We start from the raw sequence: 18,999 nt of genomic DNA, 5'->3' as shown, positions 1-18,999 counted from the left end.
GTTACACCTCTTGACTTTATAATGTGCCTATAGGGCAGGCCATTCCTGAGGCCCCTTCTTTCCTGCAACAGCAGAGCCTGTCCATATGTCCCTGCTGTCACATCCCACACTTCCAACCACTAGCATCTGTAACTCTTCGTCAGAGGGCTTGCTTTGGTGCCTGGAGACCACTTTGCCCACTTGCAGGGGAGGTGACAGTCACAGAGAATTGGTGCCCTCCATGGGACCCCTCCCAACAGTGACAGATGAGAACAGGTCTAGAAATGCCACAGATCCCTCTCAGTTGTGGTCATTCTAAAGCTTGAAATCTACACCGGCCACCCCGTGAGGCTCAGCACTAGTTATCTTTTCTGTTGTTGGTTCCCTTCCCTGTCTCGCATCCTCAAAGTAGACTAGGATCATCTCCCAAAGAAGCAAATTGCTCCCGAATCCTCATCTCAGGTTCTGCTGCTGGTGAATCCAAAACGGAGACACTGGCCACGTCTCTGGCTCGCTTCTTCTCCATGAAATAGGCAGAGAGACAAATGAAAGCTTCTGCCCAAGTAAATTTCCAACCAGTATATAAAATGCTCATCTCTTTGCTGAGTTGCTGATAGGAAAACACTATGTGAGGGACAGAGAGATCTGCTTTCAGAATGAACACTGCTCTCCCCCAGGATCTCAATGCCTGCTGTGGTTCTGTCTCTGTTTACCTCTTGCTCCTAAATTCTCTCCTGGTATAGACTAGAGTTGGGTCCTGGGCAGGAGGTGAGGTGGAATTGATTTTGTGGGGTCTGTTCTGCAGGCTGTGAACTCTGAGCGAATGTATCAGTCCCAATTACTGGTGGCTCTCTTCAAAATGTGGAATGATCAGTGTTCTTTAGGGTAAGCCACGGATCCTGCCAAATCTGGGACAACAGTGAGTTCCACATAACATCCTGTTGCAGATGAGTATTTAAAATACAGATTTTTACTACCAACCAGATACAAAAAGCCTAAACTTTGGTGTCTTGATTGCTAGAAGATTCCAACAAGAACTGCCTGAAATCATTACTTCTGAGCAACATTTAAAAGCCAAGTGTGCATATTTTGAAGGAAATCGTGACTAAAAAGAGAGCAATCTTGGCGAGAAAGAGTAATGTGAAAAACATAAACAAAACTTGCTTAATTTCTTTCAAAGTGAATTTCAGATTCATTTGGAAAGGTAAAGCCCGTAAAATAGGATTAAAATGACAAGGCTTGCAAATATGACTCAGCTGGTGTAGGTCAAAATGTGTGAGCCAAGTTGAAAGAAATGCCAGGATCAAAACTCACCATCAAACAACACATCTGAATGTGCCTGAACTTTCTCCATCAACAACAGCAGGCAAACAGATTCTCTTTTACTGCACAGGACCAAAAAAAAAAAAAGAACCACAATAAAAAATGAAGCTAGAGAGTTAGAGAATTAATTGAGGAAAATGGGTCCTTTGAGGCAATCATTTCATTTACATGTGATAACATTAAAGGGTTAGCGTCCTCCTTCCTTGAGAATGTTCTTTGATGAGGATTACCAGCAAGAGTGAAAGACACTGACAGGGCAGTGGGTCAGCATCCCTCTTGGTGTGTGACAAGACAAAGGAGGGCCACATTCTCCTGACCTCTCAGCCAGGTGATGGAGTCCGTTTCGTCCACCATCTGCAGCCTCGACACCCTGCTCTGCGTCACGTCATGGCCAGCTGTCCAGGCTCCTCTCCTCAATGATTGACTAGCTTGCCAAGTAGTGGGGAAAAAAACCAAAAACCAAACCAAAACAAAACAAAACCCACTATCGTCTGTGTGCAGAGTTGTATGTGAGTCTGGATTCTCAAGATCCAGTGTGGCACCAGGACAGAAGAGAAGGACAGCTGGAGTGAGTGACAGGATCTGAAAGGTCAGCGCCACTTTCAAACCAGTATGACTCTCTAGCCCTAAGAGACTCAATGCTACAGCATTCAGCATCTCTCTGATAAAGAAAAGACTAGAATTCTATCATTTCAATTTCTTGATAATAAGTGAAAGTATTATTTCATTTTTTTTTTAAAGATTTACTTATTTGAGGGAGGGGTAGGGAGAGAGAGCATCTCAAGCCCACTTCCCACTGAGCAAAGAGCCCCACACTGGGCTCAAGCTCAAGACCCTGAAATCATGACCTGAGCCAGAATCAAGAGTTGGACACCTAACTGACTAACCCACCCAGGTGCTCCTAAAATGTCATTTTATTTTTTAAATTCCCATATTGGAAAATAGAACACAATATTCTCCTGAATATTTAAGATAAAAGCTGAAACATAAAAGGAGGCTCATACTTGAACCCAATCACTTCTGGCTATGCCTTCAGATACCCTAAAGTTAGGTCTCCAATCACCTGTGCTCAGGTGGACAGGGATGTTTTACTTCCTACTACGCAGTGCGTGTTCACTGTAAATACTTTTTCAAAGACAGTAGAAATGGATGTATTTAAATAGGTAAATATACTAGATAACTCCTGTTAAGATTTAAACATTTTTCTTCACAGTTTTTTCTGAGTGTGTATATCTAATGAAATTGGACCTATGTTATATATACAGTTTTATAAACTGATGATGAACACCCACAGAAAGTTTCAGCTCATGTAATATGCTGATTTATTCTGTCATTAAATAGTTTTTAAAAATATGATTTAAGGGGTACCTGGGTGGCTCAGTGGGTTAAAGCCTCTGCCTTCGGCTCAGGTCATGATCTCAGGGTCCTGGGATCGAGCCCTACATCGGGCTCTCTGCTCGGCAGGGAGCCTGCTTCCTCCTCTCACTGCCTGCCTCTCTGCCTACTTGTGATCTCTGTCTGTCAAATAAATAAATAAAATCTTTTTAAAAATATGATTTAATTGACTATAATACATTCCTGTGTAGATACAGTATTTTTTAAAATCGTCTTGAGTTGTTGGAACTTGGTGGTTATTGCTCTAGTTTCTGTGTGGAGTGTCAGCCACAAGTTACCCTCCTGGAGAAGAGGGTTCCCCAGTCACTCCTTCTCCCCTTCTCTTCAGCCTTTCGCTGATGGGAAAGAGCGCTCTCGATTTTACAAAGGCAAGCTCCCATGTGCCCAGAACTGTCTGTTCCTGGGGAGGGAAGTCCATTTAATTTCAAGATTTAGTATTAGGAAGCTGTGCACCAAAGTCATATTCTCCATGAGCAGGAGACAAGGCCATGTGCGATTCTCCACCTGTCTTTTATGCTGAATTATAATTTAATTGATCTAGAATTCAGGAGAGGTGAAGGAAGGTACAATTTACTAAGCCCTCCCAAACCATAGCCAGATTGTTTCTAAATTTTTCCTACTCAAGCAATGCTGGGATGAATATCCTTTTACAGAATCTTTGAGCATGTCTTAAGTTAGCATTTTACAAGAAATTCTTTGATTTGTAATTACTTAGTTTTCAGATTTGTTTTTTACAACTCTATTAACATATTGACAATTTATCATATTGCTCTGGAAACAAGCTACCAAGTTTTAAAATATATAGATGTATTATGAATGTTCTACCTTGAAAGGAAGAGCTTGAAGACATAAGAAAGAAGGGGAAAGACCTGGGGGAAGGTCTTCCTTGGCTGAGGGCAGAGACCTTGCTCTAATACATGTAAGGAAGTATGGATGCACTTGAGTTTAGAGGCAGAGCTAATGAAAATTTGAAGAGGTTCATATCTGAAGAAAATAAAATGTATGTATTTTAACCACGTACATGAATATACATTTAAAATACCATCTTTGAAATTTTGTAAAAAAAACCAAAAAAACAAAAAAACAAAAAAACAAAAAAAAAACCTACATTTTGGATTAGCAGCCAATATAACCTAAAACCAGGTACGGCAGGATGGGCATCACACAATGAAGTCTATTAGGAGGGGTTCAGCAGGAATAAAGGAAATAGTGCATCCAATGTGTGTATCTCAAAATATATTTTGTTTATTCTAGCAGCAACTTACAACTGGAAAAATATCCAACTTGGATTCTACTTATTCAGTGAGTCAATTTACTAAGTAAACTTGCTTTACTTAGTAAATGATCTTTAAAATGTTTTTCTCTACTAATATTGTAGGAAGTTCGTTTTTCCTTAATTTTGGATTCTGTCTATTCACATCTAGAAACAAGGTAGCTAGCACCACTGCAATGTATATAGTAATGAGAATTTGTCCTCAGGTGGAGAGCTTTCATGATTCCTAGAGCTCTGAAAGAAATATATGCTCTGAATTTGAAAAATCTTTACTTCTTAAGTCTTTACACAAATAAAACAGCAACTGCTTGAATGACCTCATGAGGAGGACAGATAGCAAAGAAGATGCATACTTTAAGAATATTTTTATGAAGATTGATAAGTAAATACATCTACTAATGTGTTGCATATTTTACCTTCTGACCACTGTCATTCACTTCAAGCAGAGCACTGTAACAACATCCAACATACACCATCAGCTCTCGCCGAGTTCTCCCTACCCACAGCTGGCCTCCAAACCAGAGCAGGTTACTGTATATAAGCAGAGTCTATGCCAGAAACCCATTCTTCACATGGCCTGGGAGCTTTAGAGAACAGTCTCAAAAATCAGGGAAAGGCAGACACAATACCAGACAGGAAATTCCGTGTAATGTAGAGGTCTCTTAACTGGACAGCTTATTCTAGAAAAGCCAAAGAAGCACCATGTTTCCTGTGAAACATTAACTTGGGTTTACTAAATTAATGGTAAAAAATATTGATTTTTATTTTATAGTGTGCATCTCCCCCCCGTCACTTTTAGTATAATATTTTATTTGGGAGCAGATGCCATACTATTTAGAAGCTTCTGGCTCCTGGGAAATGAACATAAGTAGTTTTTTGTTGGCAAAATTTAAATGAATTGCTCTGGAACGTTGGCAGTTTTTATTAAAAGAAGTATAACCAAGCACAAGGGTGAAGATGTTTCAGTTAGGGAAGGGCCAAGTCTTCCATCTTGAGCTGAGGTGGGCCAGTGCCATTTGAGGAAGAAATAAAGTAGGATTTCCAAAATGTCCCTGGTTAGACACAGGCTCTTCTGAACACTGGAATGGCAAAGCCTGCTCATTACCTCCTCGGCATCCGTCCTCTCCTCCCTCTTCAAGGATGGGCATGAACCCAAGTTGTCCCAAATGAGATCTACATGGAAGTATTGTGTGGATAGCCACAGAGTCTCCTGAAAGAATGATGTGACTGTCTTTGCCCTGTCCTCCTCCCTGGGGTCTGGCATAAGCCCCTGATGGGTAGAAGCTCCAACAGCCATCTTCGACCGCTGGGTCACTGGGGTGACCTGAAGATGGTGGAGCAGAGAACTGAAAGGAGAGACTCCAGACCCCTGAAGACATCACAGACCCGCCCTGTTAGAATTTTCTAACAATTTTCTTTAAAAAAAAAAAAAGATTTTAATTTATTTGTCAAGGAAAGAGAGAGAAAGAACGTGCACAAGCAGGGGGAGCAGCAGGTAGAGGGAGAAGCAGGCTCTCCACTGAGCAGGGAGCCCGATGTGGGACTCGATCCCAGGACCCCAGGATCGTAACCTGGGCCAAAGGCAGACCCATAACTGACCAAACCACCCAGGCGCCCCTCTAACAATTTCCAAAACAATTTGAGACATAAATAAATGTTTTTTGTGTTTAAGCCAGTGGTACTTTAGATTTTCCAATTACATCCAGCTAAACCTACTCCTAGATAATTCACCGTTTAAAAAGGAAGCTCAGAAGATAAACTGGAAGGGATTATACCATTCAGGCTCTGCCAATGATTGGTCTATATCACACTACAGAATAGCAATTAGGACCATGAAAGGAGACTCCATGAGCCAGGTGGGAACTCTCATGAGTGGAGACAAACCACACCCAGAGTTGCAATGTATTCCAATTTGTCAAGGGGAAGACAAAAAAGTTAAATTTTTTTTAAACTGCTATCTTCTGATTTTAAAGTATCTGCTAATATTATAAAATATATTGCATGGGAGGGTTTGGGGTGGGAAAAAATAAAATATATTGTATATATGTAAACACACACAAATGTGCAAATCTATACATATGTCCAACTGAAAAGTATCCATTGAATGAAAAGGCCTGAAAACTGTGGTTTATGTCTTCTGGGTTAGTGCTTGGCTTTATGTCTTAATATAACACTTCTATAGCTCTAGAAATGGAATCTTCTACTTCTCCTTAGTTTTTGATATAACTCAAGACCTGGAGGTAACATGGTCAAAGGTAGGTGAGGCTGAGAAGTGGCAGGCAGAGGAGAAAAAGACAAGATGACAAGTCAGAAGACTGGACTGACTCTGTCCGTGGCATTTACTTAGTTTTGTGACTAGCATTTAGTTGCCTAACTTCTTCCAGAATCTGATGCTGTTCCTATAAAGCTCGAATCTTCAGAACAGATTCTTTAAAATCTTTAAATGAAAGCACTGTAAAGTTATAAATCTCTTTACAAATTAAAGGCATATCTGCTCAAGAACGGACACACTGAATAATTTGGTGGCCACTATGAAGAGATATCCTCTCTGAGCACATTTATACCAGGACAACATGGCAAGAGGTAGGGGATGGGAGAAACTTTCCTATCCTTCGACCACAGAGGTGAAATAGGACAGAACAGCCCATCCTCTCTCTGTGTCTAGGCATTCAAGTCTTTGCCCAAGAGTTCTCATGATACAGTTCAACCAAACACAGCATATTCCTGGCAGCCAACAACGATGACAGAAGCAGCAGGTGTACATCTGCTTCTTCTTCTTATTATATTATCATTCTTATTATTCTACTTCATGCACTGAGGACTCATTCAATTTCTTCATTCATTCGCATTTCTAAGGTTTGGCTGGGATAATGAAACAAGCTCCTGTATAAGACCAAGGTGATAGGAGAATTGTTTAAAAGTTTCAGCAGCACATTTGGTGAGTGCTGTGAAGTGTGTAAACCTGGTGATTCACAGACCTGTACCCCTGGGGATAAAAATTTTAAAAAAATTAAAAAAAAAAAAAGTTTCAGCAGCACAAAAAAGAGGCCTTTTCCAGAGGGACGTCTAGAAGCGCATCTTTTCAGTATTGAAACAACTTAGCCTCTGCATCAGTGAGCAACTCTTGACATCTAAATCATGCTCTTTGAGTTTGCATCAGCTGAATCCACTGCAGATTGTATGACTCCCCCTCAACCTTTTCCTCTAGAAGGAAAGCTCAAACCTCCCTGTTCCTTCAGGATTTGGACCAGCAGAAAGCCTGCTGGAAAATGTACAAAAGCTATTTTTGGTCTACTGTATGAAAACAAAATGGCTCTAACTTTATTGATCAGGGTTTTAATCTAGTGGCATCTCACACATCTCCAGATTTCATTAGAAAACTCAACAACAGATCCTTTCCTGCCATAAGGCTGAGAGAGCAGACTTGCCTCCTGGTAAAGGTGTGAATGTGTACAAGTGTGGACATATCACAGAGATGCTCTTTCCCCAGAGCTAGGAAGATAGCTGCTGCCCATCTCTTCCTAGTCTTCTGGCCATCTAAAGCTCAAATTTTTTTGTGAGACAGCACATTCCCCACCAGAGGATCATATTTCTGGAACTCTGGAACGTTGGAGAAAAGCAGAAATTTTTTCCAAAGGAAGCTTCATGCTGTTTGTTTAATAGATATTTAGTGAACGTGAAGTAGGAATGAGGGGCTCGGCTTTTATTACAAACTGGAAATGCTGAAGAGGTGGAGAGCCTTGCATTCATAGCATGGCCCATCCAAAAGATGCAGGTTAGGAAAGGCAATTTATAAATACATGGCAGAGAGAAAAATGAGGAAGAAAGGTCACTATGAAAAAGTCATTCCTTGGAAAGGAGAATCTAACGAGCTTTTTGTTTGTTTTACAAAACAAAAGGTTTTCATGTAATTAAGTTCAAGGTGCTAAATCTTCCTCCCGTTCTATTGACTGTGTTTCTGCAAGGACCTGTGCTACCTGTAGATGCACTGCTTTAGTCCTTGCCCTATTTGATGAGTGCTGGGGGGATAATGTCTAAAAAGAAAAGGCCTACACTGCAGTTTATCCATTGAAATAAAGTGTAATATACTGAAAGCTAACAGCAAATCTCATGCTGGTAAAGGAAATTTTACATCTTGGGATTTTTACATAAGAGGAGTCAGGTGTGTGGACTGTTAGGGACAGCCATGGACTTGCGAATATGTATCTATGTTTATGTTATTGTGCATTATGTATCTGTCTGTCTGTGTTTATGTCTGTGTATAGTTGGGTGGACATTCAGTTTCAAGTGGAAAAGGTTTGAAAAACTAATTTTTCTTGGGAAAGTCATTAACAACCTCAAAAATATCCCTGTGATATTCACTTTCCCAAGTCACACACACAGTCTGTTCCAATAATACCATTCTGCACACACACGGGAATCTGATGAAGTGTCTCATTTCCCTGATGAAATGTATTGAGTTTCATATCCAAACCCGAACTACAATTTTCAAACTAATTCTGGAGTGAAACAGGCTTGTCTCATCCTCATGCAGAAACCCATATTCGAACTTCCACTAATGTCATTTTTTTTTTTAAAGATTCTATTTACTTATTTATTTGACAGACAGAGATCACAAGTAGGCAGAGATGCAGGCAGAGAGAGAGGAGGAAGCAGGCTCCCCAAGGAGCAGAGAGCCCGATCGAGCAGGGCTCGATCCCAGGACCCTGGGACCATGATCTGAGCCGAAGGCAGAGGCTGTAACCCACTGAGCCACCCAGGCGCCCCTCCACTAATATCATTTTTAAACATCACTCTTCTTCTATTGATTTTCTCCTAATATCATATTTTAATTATACCTAACAATACTCATCAGCGGTTTAGAAAAGTTACAGTAAAGATGCATTAACTTTCCAGGTTTCTGACCCTCTCCTGCACCTTCACATAATCCAAATGAGAAAAGAAAAATAAAATCAAAGGGAAGGTCAGTGAACACCAACTTTTGAGAAGTCTCGGCTTGTTAGATTACAAACGGATCCAGACTGAAGAACAGCACTGGGAACCTTGTTGGCAATTTCCCTTTCCAAGACAGGATGTAGTATTTGGAAGGAGAAGGCTGAAGACAGAGTAGGTCTTGAAGTGAGCAGTGTGTACTCGATTCATTACCCATTTAACTGTTTTGGATCAACGTACTCAGAGGCCCCAGGCAAACCTGGCCAATCCAAACAGAGGAGTGTGTATATGGCAAGTTTTTCCCTGATGCAGCAGGGTTCTTCTCAGATGGAGTGGGTGGTGACATCAGGAAAAAGGCCAGCCCTAGGACTTCATGAGTACTTGGAGGAGTGGGGGCCAACAGAGAACTGGATTTGCAAAACTGAACCCTGCCTGTGAAACCATTCAGTAAAAGGAGAGCATCTTTAAGGAGTTACTTCATCTCCTAGAGGCAAAAGCTTTTCAAACTTCACAGGAAATGAAAAAAAGCATAAATGAAAAGAAAAATAAATTCAATCAGTTGATAAAATGATAGAGGTTATCACCATGAAGAAATTTAGAATGCAAGTAAAATACCAAGAAAAACAACTTTCTTCATACTTAGCAGTGGGAAGGTTAATACCATCAAGATGCAAAGAGCATTTGCAAATCAAAAAGAAAAAGAACCACCCTCAAATAAAAAATGGATAATAACCCCCAAATATTTTAATGGATATCCAAAAAAGCAGAGCTATATAAGTCCAATAATATATGAAAAAAGTGTTCAGACTCCCTAATAAGGAAATGCAATTCAAAATGGGACTCTTTCACATATAAAGTGGGACAAGGGGGTGGTGTTCAAATGATACTAAACCTGTGTTGGCTGCTTCCTAAGGACTGGTCCAGGTACTTCACATAGGAGTACAATTTGGTACCAATTTTATTCAGGACAACTTGGCACATGCCTAAAAAATGGGCATACTCTTTGATTTATCAATAGCTGCCACTTCAGAAATTTGCATTAAGGAAATTATTAAAGATATGAACAAAACTTTAGTCACACAATATTGTTTATAATGGCCTAAAAATATATAATAATAGGTATTCACATGGTAAAAATAAAGGCATATTCTATGACAGAATACTATGTGACTATGAAAAATGATAAAGTAAAAGTATATTTCTTATTATGGAAAGCAGACTGAAAATATGGTGGAACAGAAAGTCAACTTACAAAACAGAATGTACGATATAATCTGTTTTGGGAAAACACTGCTTATGCATGGACAACAACAACAAAATACCTATTATTTAAAGAACTGAAAAAAGTCAAGAAAGGTGTGTATCACAATAGTACAGTGTATTTATAGGAAATTTGTCTGATTATTTCATTTTCTTTTCTTTTTTTTTTTTAAAGATTTTATTTATTTATTTGACAGACAGAGATCACAAGTAGGCAGAGAGGCAGGCAGAGAGAGAGAGAAGCAGGCTTCCTGCGGAGCAGAGAGCCCGATGCGGGGCTCGATCCCAGGACCCTGAGATCATGACCCGAGCCGAAGGCAGCAGCCCAAACCACTGAGCCACCCAGGCGCCCCTGATTATTTCATTTTCTATAAACCATTTATTATCAGTAAAATAAAATGTATTTAAAAAGAAAAAAAAAATGAACCAAAGAGACTTCAGCAAGAATCCAGATACAGAAGATATAGTCAGAAAATCAACAATGTTTCTGTAGAACAAGAATAATCATTTACAATTGAATTTGAAAAGGTGCTATTACTGTAGCAATACTGAATAGAATATAGTTCGGTCTAAATTTGGAACTGTATGCAGGACTTAATTATTAGAAATCTACAAGCTTATTGAATGATATAAGAAGAACCGGTTATATATGGACATACCATATTTTTGACTTGGAGGGAACTATTTTATAATAATAGTAATAATAATAAGTAATCTACAACTTAATTCAATATTTTCTGTATTGAAATCAAAATCCTGGTTGCTTTCATTTGAAATACGTGAAAATGAATTAAAAATCCATAGTAAGTAAGAAGTGCATAAGAATTGATTTCAAAGGGATAAGAAAAAAGGAGAATTTGCACTGCCAGATATTTAAATATATTGTAATGTTATAATAATTCAATCACTTTTGCAAAGCTAAATAATAATAAATAGATAAGGCAAATTAACAGAAAGTCAGAAGATCAAATACACATAAGCATTTAGTGGAGGATAAAAGTAGCATTCAATTAAATTGGAAAAGGATGGATAGCTTTCAAGCAAATGATACTAGGACAACTTATTAACTACTTACTAAAAAATAAAACTGGGTATTTCTGCCATACCATACACTAAAATAAGTTCCAGACGGATTATACTGTTAAATGGAAAACGATTTCTCCAATTTGGGAAATGAAAAGGCCATTCTAGGAATGCAAGAAAATATGGGATCTTAAGGACAATGTTTAATAGATCTGAATATATAAAAAGTTACATCATCCATCTAACAACACTGCAATAAACAAAAGTAGAAGGGAGTGAACTGGAAAAACATTTGCAGTATATACAAATAGGAGTTACCACTGTTACTATATAAAGAGCTTTTACAAATCATTAAGGGAAAAAAAAAAAACTAACATGTATTGTCAGTGCAAAATGGACAAAAATTATGACCAGGTAATGATCAAAGGAAAAATACAATGCCCAGTAAATGTACTGGAAAATGTTCATCCTCAATAAAACTAAAAATGTGAATTTGCTGAGATGATACCTCTATTCAACGATGAAGTTGGCAAAGATATTTAAAATAATAGTACATGTTATTGGTGACCATATGGCAAATTTACTGCTGTGATACTCTGCTGGTGGGAATGTAAATTTACACAACCCTCCAGGAGAGAATTGGATAAGTACGTATTGAGAAGCTTACAAGTGTTCATATTCTGAAGTCAGGAACCTTCCTAAGTAAGTAATCAAAAGGGCATAAAAATATTTGTGTTTACCACAATTTTGTTAACAAAACCCCTAAATGTCCAATAATAGGTGACAAGTAAAATAAATGACGGTGTATGTACTCAATGGAATAGTATGCAGCTACTGTAGACTATAATAGACTAGTATAGATCATTTTTGGTTTAACAAATGAAAAATGCAAGCAAGACACCACTGTGGTGAAAAGTACGCACAAGCAGACTGGGCGACTGTTCAACAATATATAAACAGTGGGGTCTTTTTTAAGGATTATGGGGTTATAATCCCCCCCTTTTCCCTCTTTCTGTTTCTTTCATTCCATAAATACTGGCTTGCTGGTATGTGTCAGACATTTCTGTACGTTCCAAATTTTCTTCAACTGAATATGCATTACTTGGTTAATCAGAAAAAGTTAAATTACATAAAAGTCCATCCTCTATAATTGACTTCCTCTTCCAGATGCTAAAAATCCTATAAAGGTCTCAGAGTAAAGGTAAGACGCTTAGCATGCGGTGAAATGAGTATCAAAAACTTAAAATAACACAAAAAGGAATCGAGGAACTATTCAGGTCGCTCTACCTCTTACCTTTAGAGACACTTCATAACACACCCACACTCACCTGTTCCAGCTTGGACATGATCTTTCCCTGCAAGTGCGAACGTGAACCGCATGTTAAGGACCCCTTCCTAAGAGGGCCCTCAAAAAAGACCCCTCTGAGGAGCCTGCCATCTCACTAAGCGTTTAAAACCCACGACCCGCCGGGACCCCCTCTCAACAACAGGAAGGTAGGCAGGACTCTGATTCTGTGCACTGGGACTTGACGTGGGGAAGCTGCGGCTTGCGGGAGGGTGAGCCCCGGGTTGGAGGTGAGCCTGCAGCAAAGGAGGGGCAGGGCCGGGTGGGGGCGAGGGCCGGAGCCCGGAGGGGCGGGCGCCTTACCGCGGCTTGCTGGAAGGCGCCCTTGGTGTAGGTGCCGCCGCCGCGGTAGGTGATGGCCGGGATCTCGCGGCTGAGCAGCGCGCACTTGTGCTGGTGCGCGCGGCTGTGGGAGATGTAATCGACGCGCGGCACCACGTTGTTCTTGGACGAGAAGGTCACGATGGCCACGCGCGTGGCCGTGGACACCACGGGGAAGTCGGAGAGCAGCTTGCGGACGAACTTGAGCTCGCTGAGGAAGTTGGCTTGGCCCACGCTGGACGACTCGTCCACCAGGAAGACGAGCTCCAGGCGCTCGCTGAGCTCCCGCAGCCGCCGCACGCGCCGCCGGAACGCCTGGCCCAGCCGCTCCACTTTGCTCTCCGCCGCGTCCTCGGCGGGCGCGGGCAGCGCGGGTAGCCGCCCGGGGGCTCCGGGCGCGGTCTCGGGGAAGAGGCGGAAGCTGAAGTTGCGCGACGGGGACATCTGCTGAAAGGTCGCCCAGCCCGAAACGAGAGCCAGACCCCAGCAACAAAAGGCCAGGCGCGGCCACATCGCGCCGGAGACGGAGCGGCCGGGCCGGAGCGCAGGCGTCGGCCCCGGCGCGGAGGGACGCTCGGCCGCCCGGCTCGCGGAGGGGCGTGCGCGGCGCGGGCGCTGGGCGGCGGCGGGAGCCTCGGCGCCCTCTTATCCCAGCCTGGGGACACCGGCGGACTCCCGCGGCTCCGGGGCTCGCGGGGAACGGCGCGCGCTCTCTACCCCTCGCGCTCTCGCCTTTTTCCTTCCCTCTCGCCTCCTCCCTCTCTCTCCGAAGCCTATAAAATGTTTGAAGGAAAGGGGGCAGTCAAGAAAAATCTCCCGCGTCCCTCCTTCTCCCGCTCTCTTCCTCCTCTCTCTGTCTCTCCCGCTCCCCTCGCCTCTCTCCTTCCTCTATCTCTGCCTCTATCTCTCTCCTCCCCCTCTCATTCTCCTCCCGGGCTCAGGCCAAAGACTCGGAGATTCCATGACACCAGAACCCCGCGTCTGTCAGGCTGTCAACATTCCCGCAGCAAGCGCACCAGCGCCGAAGCCCTGATTGATCCCATATGTCTGGCAGGAGCTGCAGAGGAATTCACTGGAGATGGATCCAGATACCGAGAGTGCCACAGTAATTGGAAACACTTTGTAGAGGAAAACACACACGGACTGGCCAGCGGGTTGAAAGCATCCTTTGAAAACTGCTTGCTCACCTTTTGTGTCTCTTTTCCCTCCCCGCCGGTGCCCCACAGCCCTCACCAAAGAGATGTTTATTTGACTTTGCTGGTGGGGATTTCTGGTCCGTGGTGTGTGTAGGTGTGTAGACTCGCCCCCTCGGACCACACCATGTAGGGACTACATCTACCCCTACGCATCCATGGGCATAATCTGTCCTGCTGCTTCGTCCATGAATTTACTTATTCACTCGTTTGTTCATTCATTCATTCAACAAATACCTTTGAGCACCTATTATGTGCTAGGACACCAGGAATATAAGGAGAGACAAAAACGGCCATGGAGATCTTGTCTCCAGGGAACTTACTGGGTAACAAGTGAGGTGACCATTAGCCAGATAGTCCACAAAGGATATATATAATTATGGCCCTCAATGTAAGTGCTAGGAAGGAGATCTCTGTAGACAGACTTGACCTTGAAGAGGTCAGGGAAACCTTCTCTAAGAACCTGTTGGAATCTGAAGAATGAGTAGTGTTCCTTTACTGCCAGTACACTCTCATGTGTCTGTGGTCTGTTTCAACAGCCAAGGTCTATTTCCTTGACGTTGAGTGGTACCTGGCACATAGCTACTGTGAAACACAGGTTGCCACCTTGGTGTGGTTTTTCCAAAGCAAGATCCTAAAAGTAAAAGCATACTTTGCATTAGAGGCAGGGACCTCGGTTAAAATATTCCAGCTACAAGTCAGGAGGCTTGTGAAGAAAGGCCCCTGCAGTTTCGAAACCATCTAAACCAAGTTACTTCCAAACCTTGGCATCAGTTTCTGCATCTATTTCATGATGAAATTCAATGATCTTCAAGTTCCTCTATCTCTAGTATCAGATGATTTAATTCCATCTATATTTAATGGAATTCCTTCACTGAGAGGTATCATAGTGTATTGGTTGAAATGCTAAGGTTCTGGAATCAGTTTGCCTGAGGTGAAACCTCAGCTCTACCATTCACTAGTTGTATGCCCTTGACATCAGTTTGCTTATCTGTGAAACAGAGTAATAATAAGTCTGGTAGGGTGACTGTGAGGACTTAATCACAAAAACCTAAAGTTCTTAGGACAGGGCTTAGAATATAATATGTCTTCTATAAATGCTGATTCTATCATCGCCACCTTTAATCATGAACATTCTTCAAACTCTCATTTTTCTAACAGTATTTATTGACCACCTATCATGTGTCAGAATGTTAGATACTGAGGTTTTATAGTTGACTAAGACTCAGCTCCAGTCCTCCAGAAGTTCAAAGGATATCAGAAGAGAATGTAATTTGGAAACCTTTACAAAGCAGTAAAATGACTGCAGGAATGGAGAAGGGGCAGCAAGAAGGAGAAAGGTCTAAATCCTCCTGGGAAATAAGCAAGACTTCATTTGAGCTGGAGAGAGAGAGAGTTCTTCCAAATTTTATCTACTCTGTGTTATTTCAAACATATCATCAAGAGCTAACATTTCGGGACTCGGATGTGCCAGGCACCATGGCAACTACAATGTGTACTAGCTCATGTGTTCTCCACAAAACTCCAGGGGGGTAGACAATTCCACTAGGGCTCTTTGGTTGCAAGCATTGGGCACCCAACTTCTCCTCATTTAAACAAAAGGGGATTTCTTGGCTCGCATAACTAAACTGGGGAAAGGGCAGGGGTGGAGCTGGTCTCAAAAGGATTTGGAAAGGAAATCAAGAATTACCTAGGTCTTCCATTTTTCTCTCCCTTATGCTTCTCTTTGCATGTTAGATTTGGTCTCTGTCTTCAGATTTATGATCTGAGAAGGAAAGACTCTTTCCTTTAAGTTTAAAATGTTATCAAAGCAACACTCACCATGACCTTAAAGAAGGACTCCACAAGAGCAGGCAGAGGTTATATGCCCATCCCTAAGCCCGCTCTGTGATTGAAGGGATGGGCCATCATAATTGTCCTAACTGAGCTCATATACTCAGAGACTGTGGCAGAGACTCCCAGTCACCTACCCACCATATCTGGTATCACCTCCTTCAAGTAATAGAGCTCCTGAGTTTTAGCTAGGCATATGGTATTGAAATAAAGACTACATATCCCAGCTATCCTTGCAACTGGATGTGGCCATGTGACTAGGTTCTGGACATATATATTGCTTTGCATGGCAGTTTCTAGAAGATCTCTTTAAAAGATAGCTGCTATTTTTTATTTGTTGTCTCTTCCTTTCATCCCCTAATCCATCTTTCTACCTGGAACATGATTACAGTGGCAGAACTCTAGTAGCCATCTTGGACCATGAGAACAATGGTCTCATTCTAGCAATGGGTGAGTAACAATCTGGAAGGAGCCTGACTTCCTGCAGACTTGGTACAGCAGAACCACCATACTCACCTCAGATTTCTCATCTACCTACTTTGATATTGACTTTTCTGTCACATTCTGCTGAACTTGATCCCGACTAATAAACCCAAACCTGTAGCCAGAAGCTATCTTTCAACACATGCTTTGCTTTACCTCAGTGTAGTGGCAGAAAAAAGGAGAACATTATGAATTGCTCATGGGCTCCTAAAGTTGTCCCAAAAGGGACACACATCACTTTTGCTTCATTTCATTGGCCAAAGAAAGTTTTATGGCCATCTCTAATCCAACGGGAATAAGGAAACAATCCCACCATATTCCCAGGAAGCAGAAAGCTAAAAATATTTGACGAATAGAGCAAATAATTACCAAATTGAGTCACATGACAATGAGAAGACAGTTGAGTTCACAATGCAAAGGACAGGGGAAGGGGGAAGAAAAGCAAAGGAATGATAAAAGCCTAGAAAGTTTAGCCTACCCTAAAATTTAGGACATTCCTACAGGAGAAAGTTATAAATCAGTTTCTGCAAGCGTTTTCTGATCGTTGGTTTGGGACAGTAAATATACCTGATGCCTACTCTATTTACATATAACTGTGGTAAATTATGTAATAGTGTCTGGTTCTAACAAGAGTTCTAATTAATCACCCATAGGGATTAGGTTATAGTCCTCTTTTCTACCTTTTTCATCCCAGCCCATCCTGGAATCTTTGTCTTTCTTTGCATTAAAAAACACTGGATTAAATCAAAATATAGTTATTAAAATATTGTTAAAAAATAAATGTGTCATAGGGGCACCTGGGTAGGTCAGTCAGTTAAGCATCTGGCTCAGGTAGTGATCTCAGGGTCGTGAGATCAGTCCGGTGTGGGGCTCTGCGCTGGGTGTGGATCCTGGTTATGATTCTCTCTCTCTCTCCCTCTCCCTCTGTTCCTCCTCCACACCCCTCCCTATTCATGCACACATGCCCTCTCTCTCTCTCAAAAAAGAAAAATAAAAACAACAAAAACTAAATATGTCATATAGTAATACATGTACTTCTTTATGACCACATTAAATAACATTAACTATCAACTGTTCCAGTAAATGCCTTATTTTCAAAGCAGCGATATTTTGAGGTGTTTGGCATGGGTCTAGGCACATTTAAAGCTTCCTGGATAATTCCAACACATGCCCTCTGGGTGAGTACCTATGCCAACATGTCATTGTGTACCTGCAACAGGCTGAACAGTCAGGATTATGTTCATCATCCTCATGGTAAGATGGGGACATAGAGAATATTATTAAGACTGCAGTTTCAGGGCGCCTGGGTGGCTCAGTGGGTTAAAGGGATCAGGCCTGGGATCAAGGCCCACATCGGGCTCTCTGCTCTCTGCTCAGCAGGGAGCCTCTTTCCGCCTCTCTCTCTCTCTGCCTGCCTCTCTGCCTACTTGTGATCTCTGCCTGTCAAATAAATAAATAAAATCTTTAAAAAAAAAAAAAAAAGACTGCAGTTCCAATCTTGACACTACTCTGCAGAGCTCTCTAGTGTTTATACTCTCTAGTCTAAAGCCATGGTTCTTAATGGGGGTTGACTTCGCAGGGAACAATGGGCAAAACTTGAAAATATTTGGGGAGAGGGCAGTGTTACCAGTGTCTCATGTACAGGCCAGAAATGCAACTAAACATCCTAGAAAGCATCAGAGAACCTCCGCAACAAAGAATCATTCAGACCAATATGGCCATTGCAACAAGTTTCAGAAACCCTGGTTTAACCCACAATAGATAACAGACTCAGAAAATAATTAACTTTCATGATACCCAGAAACTGAGAAAAAGAAGCCACCAAAAGGTACTGAAATGGAAACTAGAGCTAAACTGAGGGGAAAAACATTACCCTCATGTCATTCTATGAAATAAAGACTCCCATGGTGGGGGGGGATTGTGTTAATACAGTCAGGAATGGGGAAGGCATTATATTTTTCTCACCACCTGTGTGCTATCTCAGAGTACCACTGTTTGATCAATGAAAGACTGAATTTCCATCCATGTCTATCTACTGAGACCTGTGCTAGTGGGCACCCACCCTTCAGTGCAACCATCTTTGCACGTTGAAGCAGGTGCTGTAAGAAGATAGGACACATGTGTGTTTGGGGAAACATGGAGTGGGGACCAAAAAAGAGAGCAGAGTTATACTGGCAAAGATCCTTCTGTGACATCAGGCATTAAGTCAAGTAAATGGAAGTAGAGCAGGAATTTTTTTCAGATTCCATGTGTCCTGGGAATAGTGTCTTGTTTTAAAAATTTGTAACAGTGTTAGCTAATCATAGGACAGGCAGTAATGACTGGAGGAAGATGCCCCCTTGTGACTGTATTCTAGAAGAGTATCTTTTTATTGGGTGTTTAACAAAGATAGTCTCCCACATACAGAGGCTCGAAAAATAAACTACCTTGTATGTTTGTTTGAGTAGAATTACCTGAAGATGGAGTTTAGGATAGAAAAGTCCTAGCAGTAGACACTGCAAACAATTGAAACACCGTATCTGTAAATAAATGTTGCAAATCTGGTTAAAACAGGAGATACAGATTGAAAAAAAAAATGTAAACGCACGTTATTTTATGTTTCATCTCATTTGAGCCTGCCATAAATTCTGAAATAAATA

General features: G+C 41.6%; 1 protein-coding gene across 4 annotated transcripts in view; it reads right to left on the bottom strand.

Annotated features, from left to right (window-relative positions):
- The window catches only part of SVEP1 (sushi, von Willebrand factor type A, EGF and pentraxin domain containing 1), a 180,227-nt gene extending 166,778 nt beyond the window's left edge, over positions 1 to 13,449 (bottom strand). For 3 of the 4 annotated variants that reach the window (XM_032308801.1, XM_032308803.1, XM_032308802.1), the window contains exon 1: positions 12,834 to 13,449. In XM_032308801.1, coding sequence (XP_032164692.1) covers positions 12,834 to 13,364 — 531 coding nt within the window. In that variant the 5' untranslated portion in view covers positions 13,365 to 13,449. Of the gene's footprint in view, positions 1 to 12,513; positions 12,791 to 12,833 lie in introns of those variants that run through there. The other variant, XM_032308804.1, reaches the window with a different exon arrangement.
- Positions 13,450 to 18,999: the final 5,550 nt, after the last annotated feature.

The sequence above is a fragment of the Mustela erminea genome, chromosome 12 (assembly GCF_009829155.1).
Source record: "Mustela erminea isolate mMusErm1 chromosome 12, mMusErm1.Pri, whole genome shotgun sequence".
NCBI classification, from domain to species: domain Eukaryota; kingdom Metazoa; phylum Chordata; class Mammalia; order Carnivora; family Mustelidae; genus Mustela; species Mustela erminea.
This window is presented reverse-complemented; position numbering and strand designations above follow the sequence as displayed.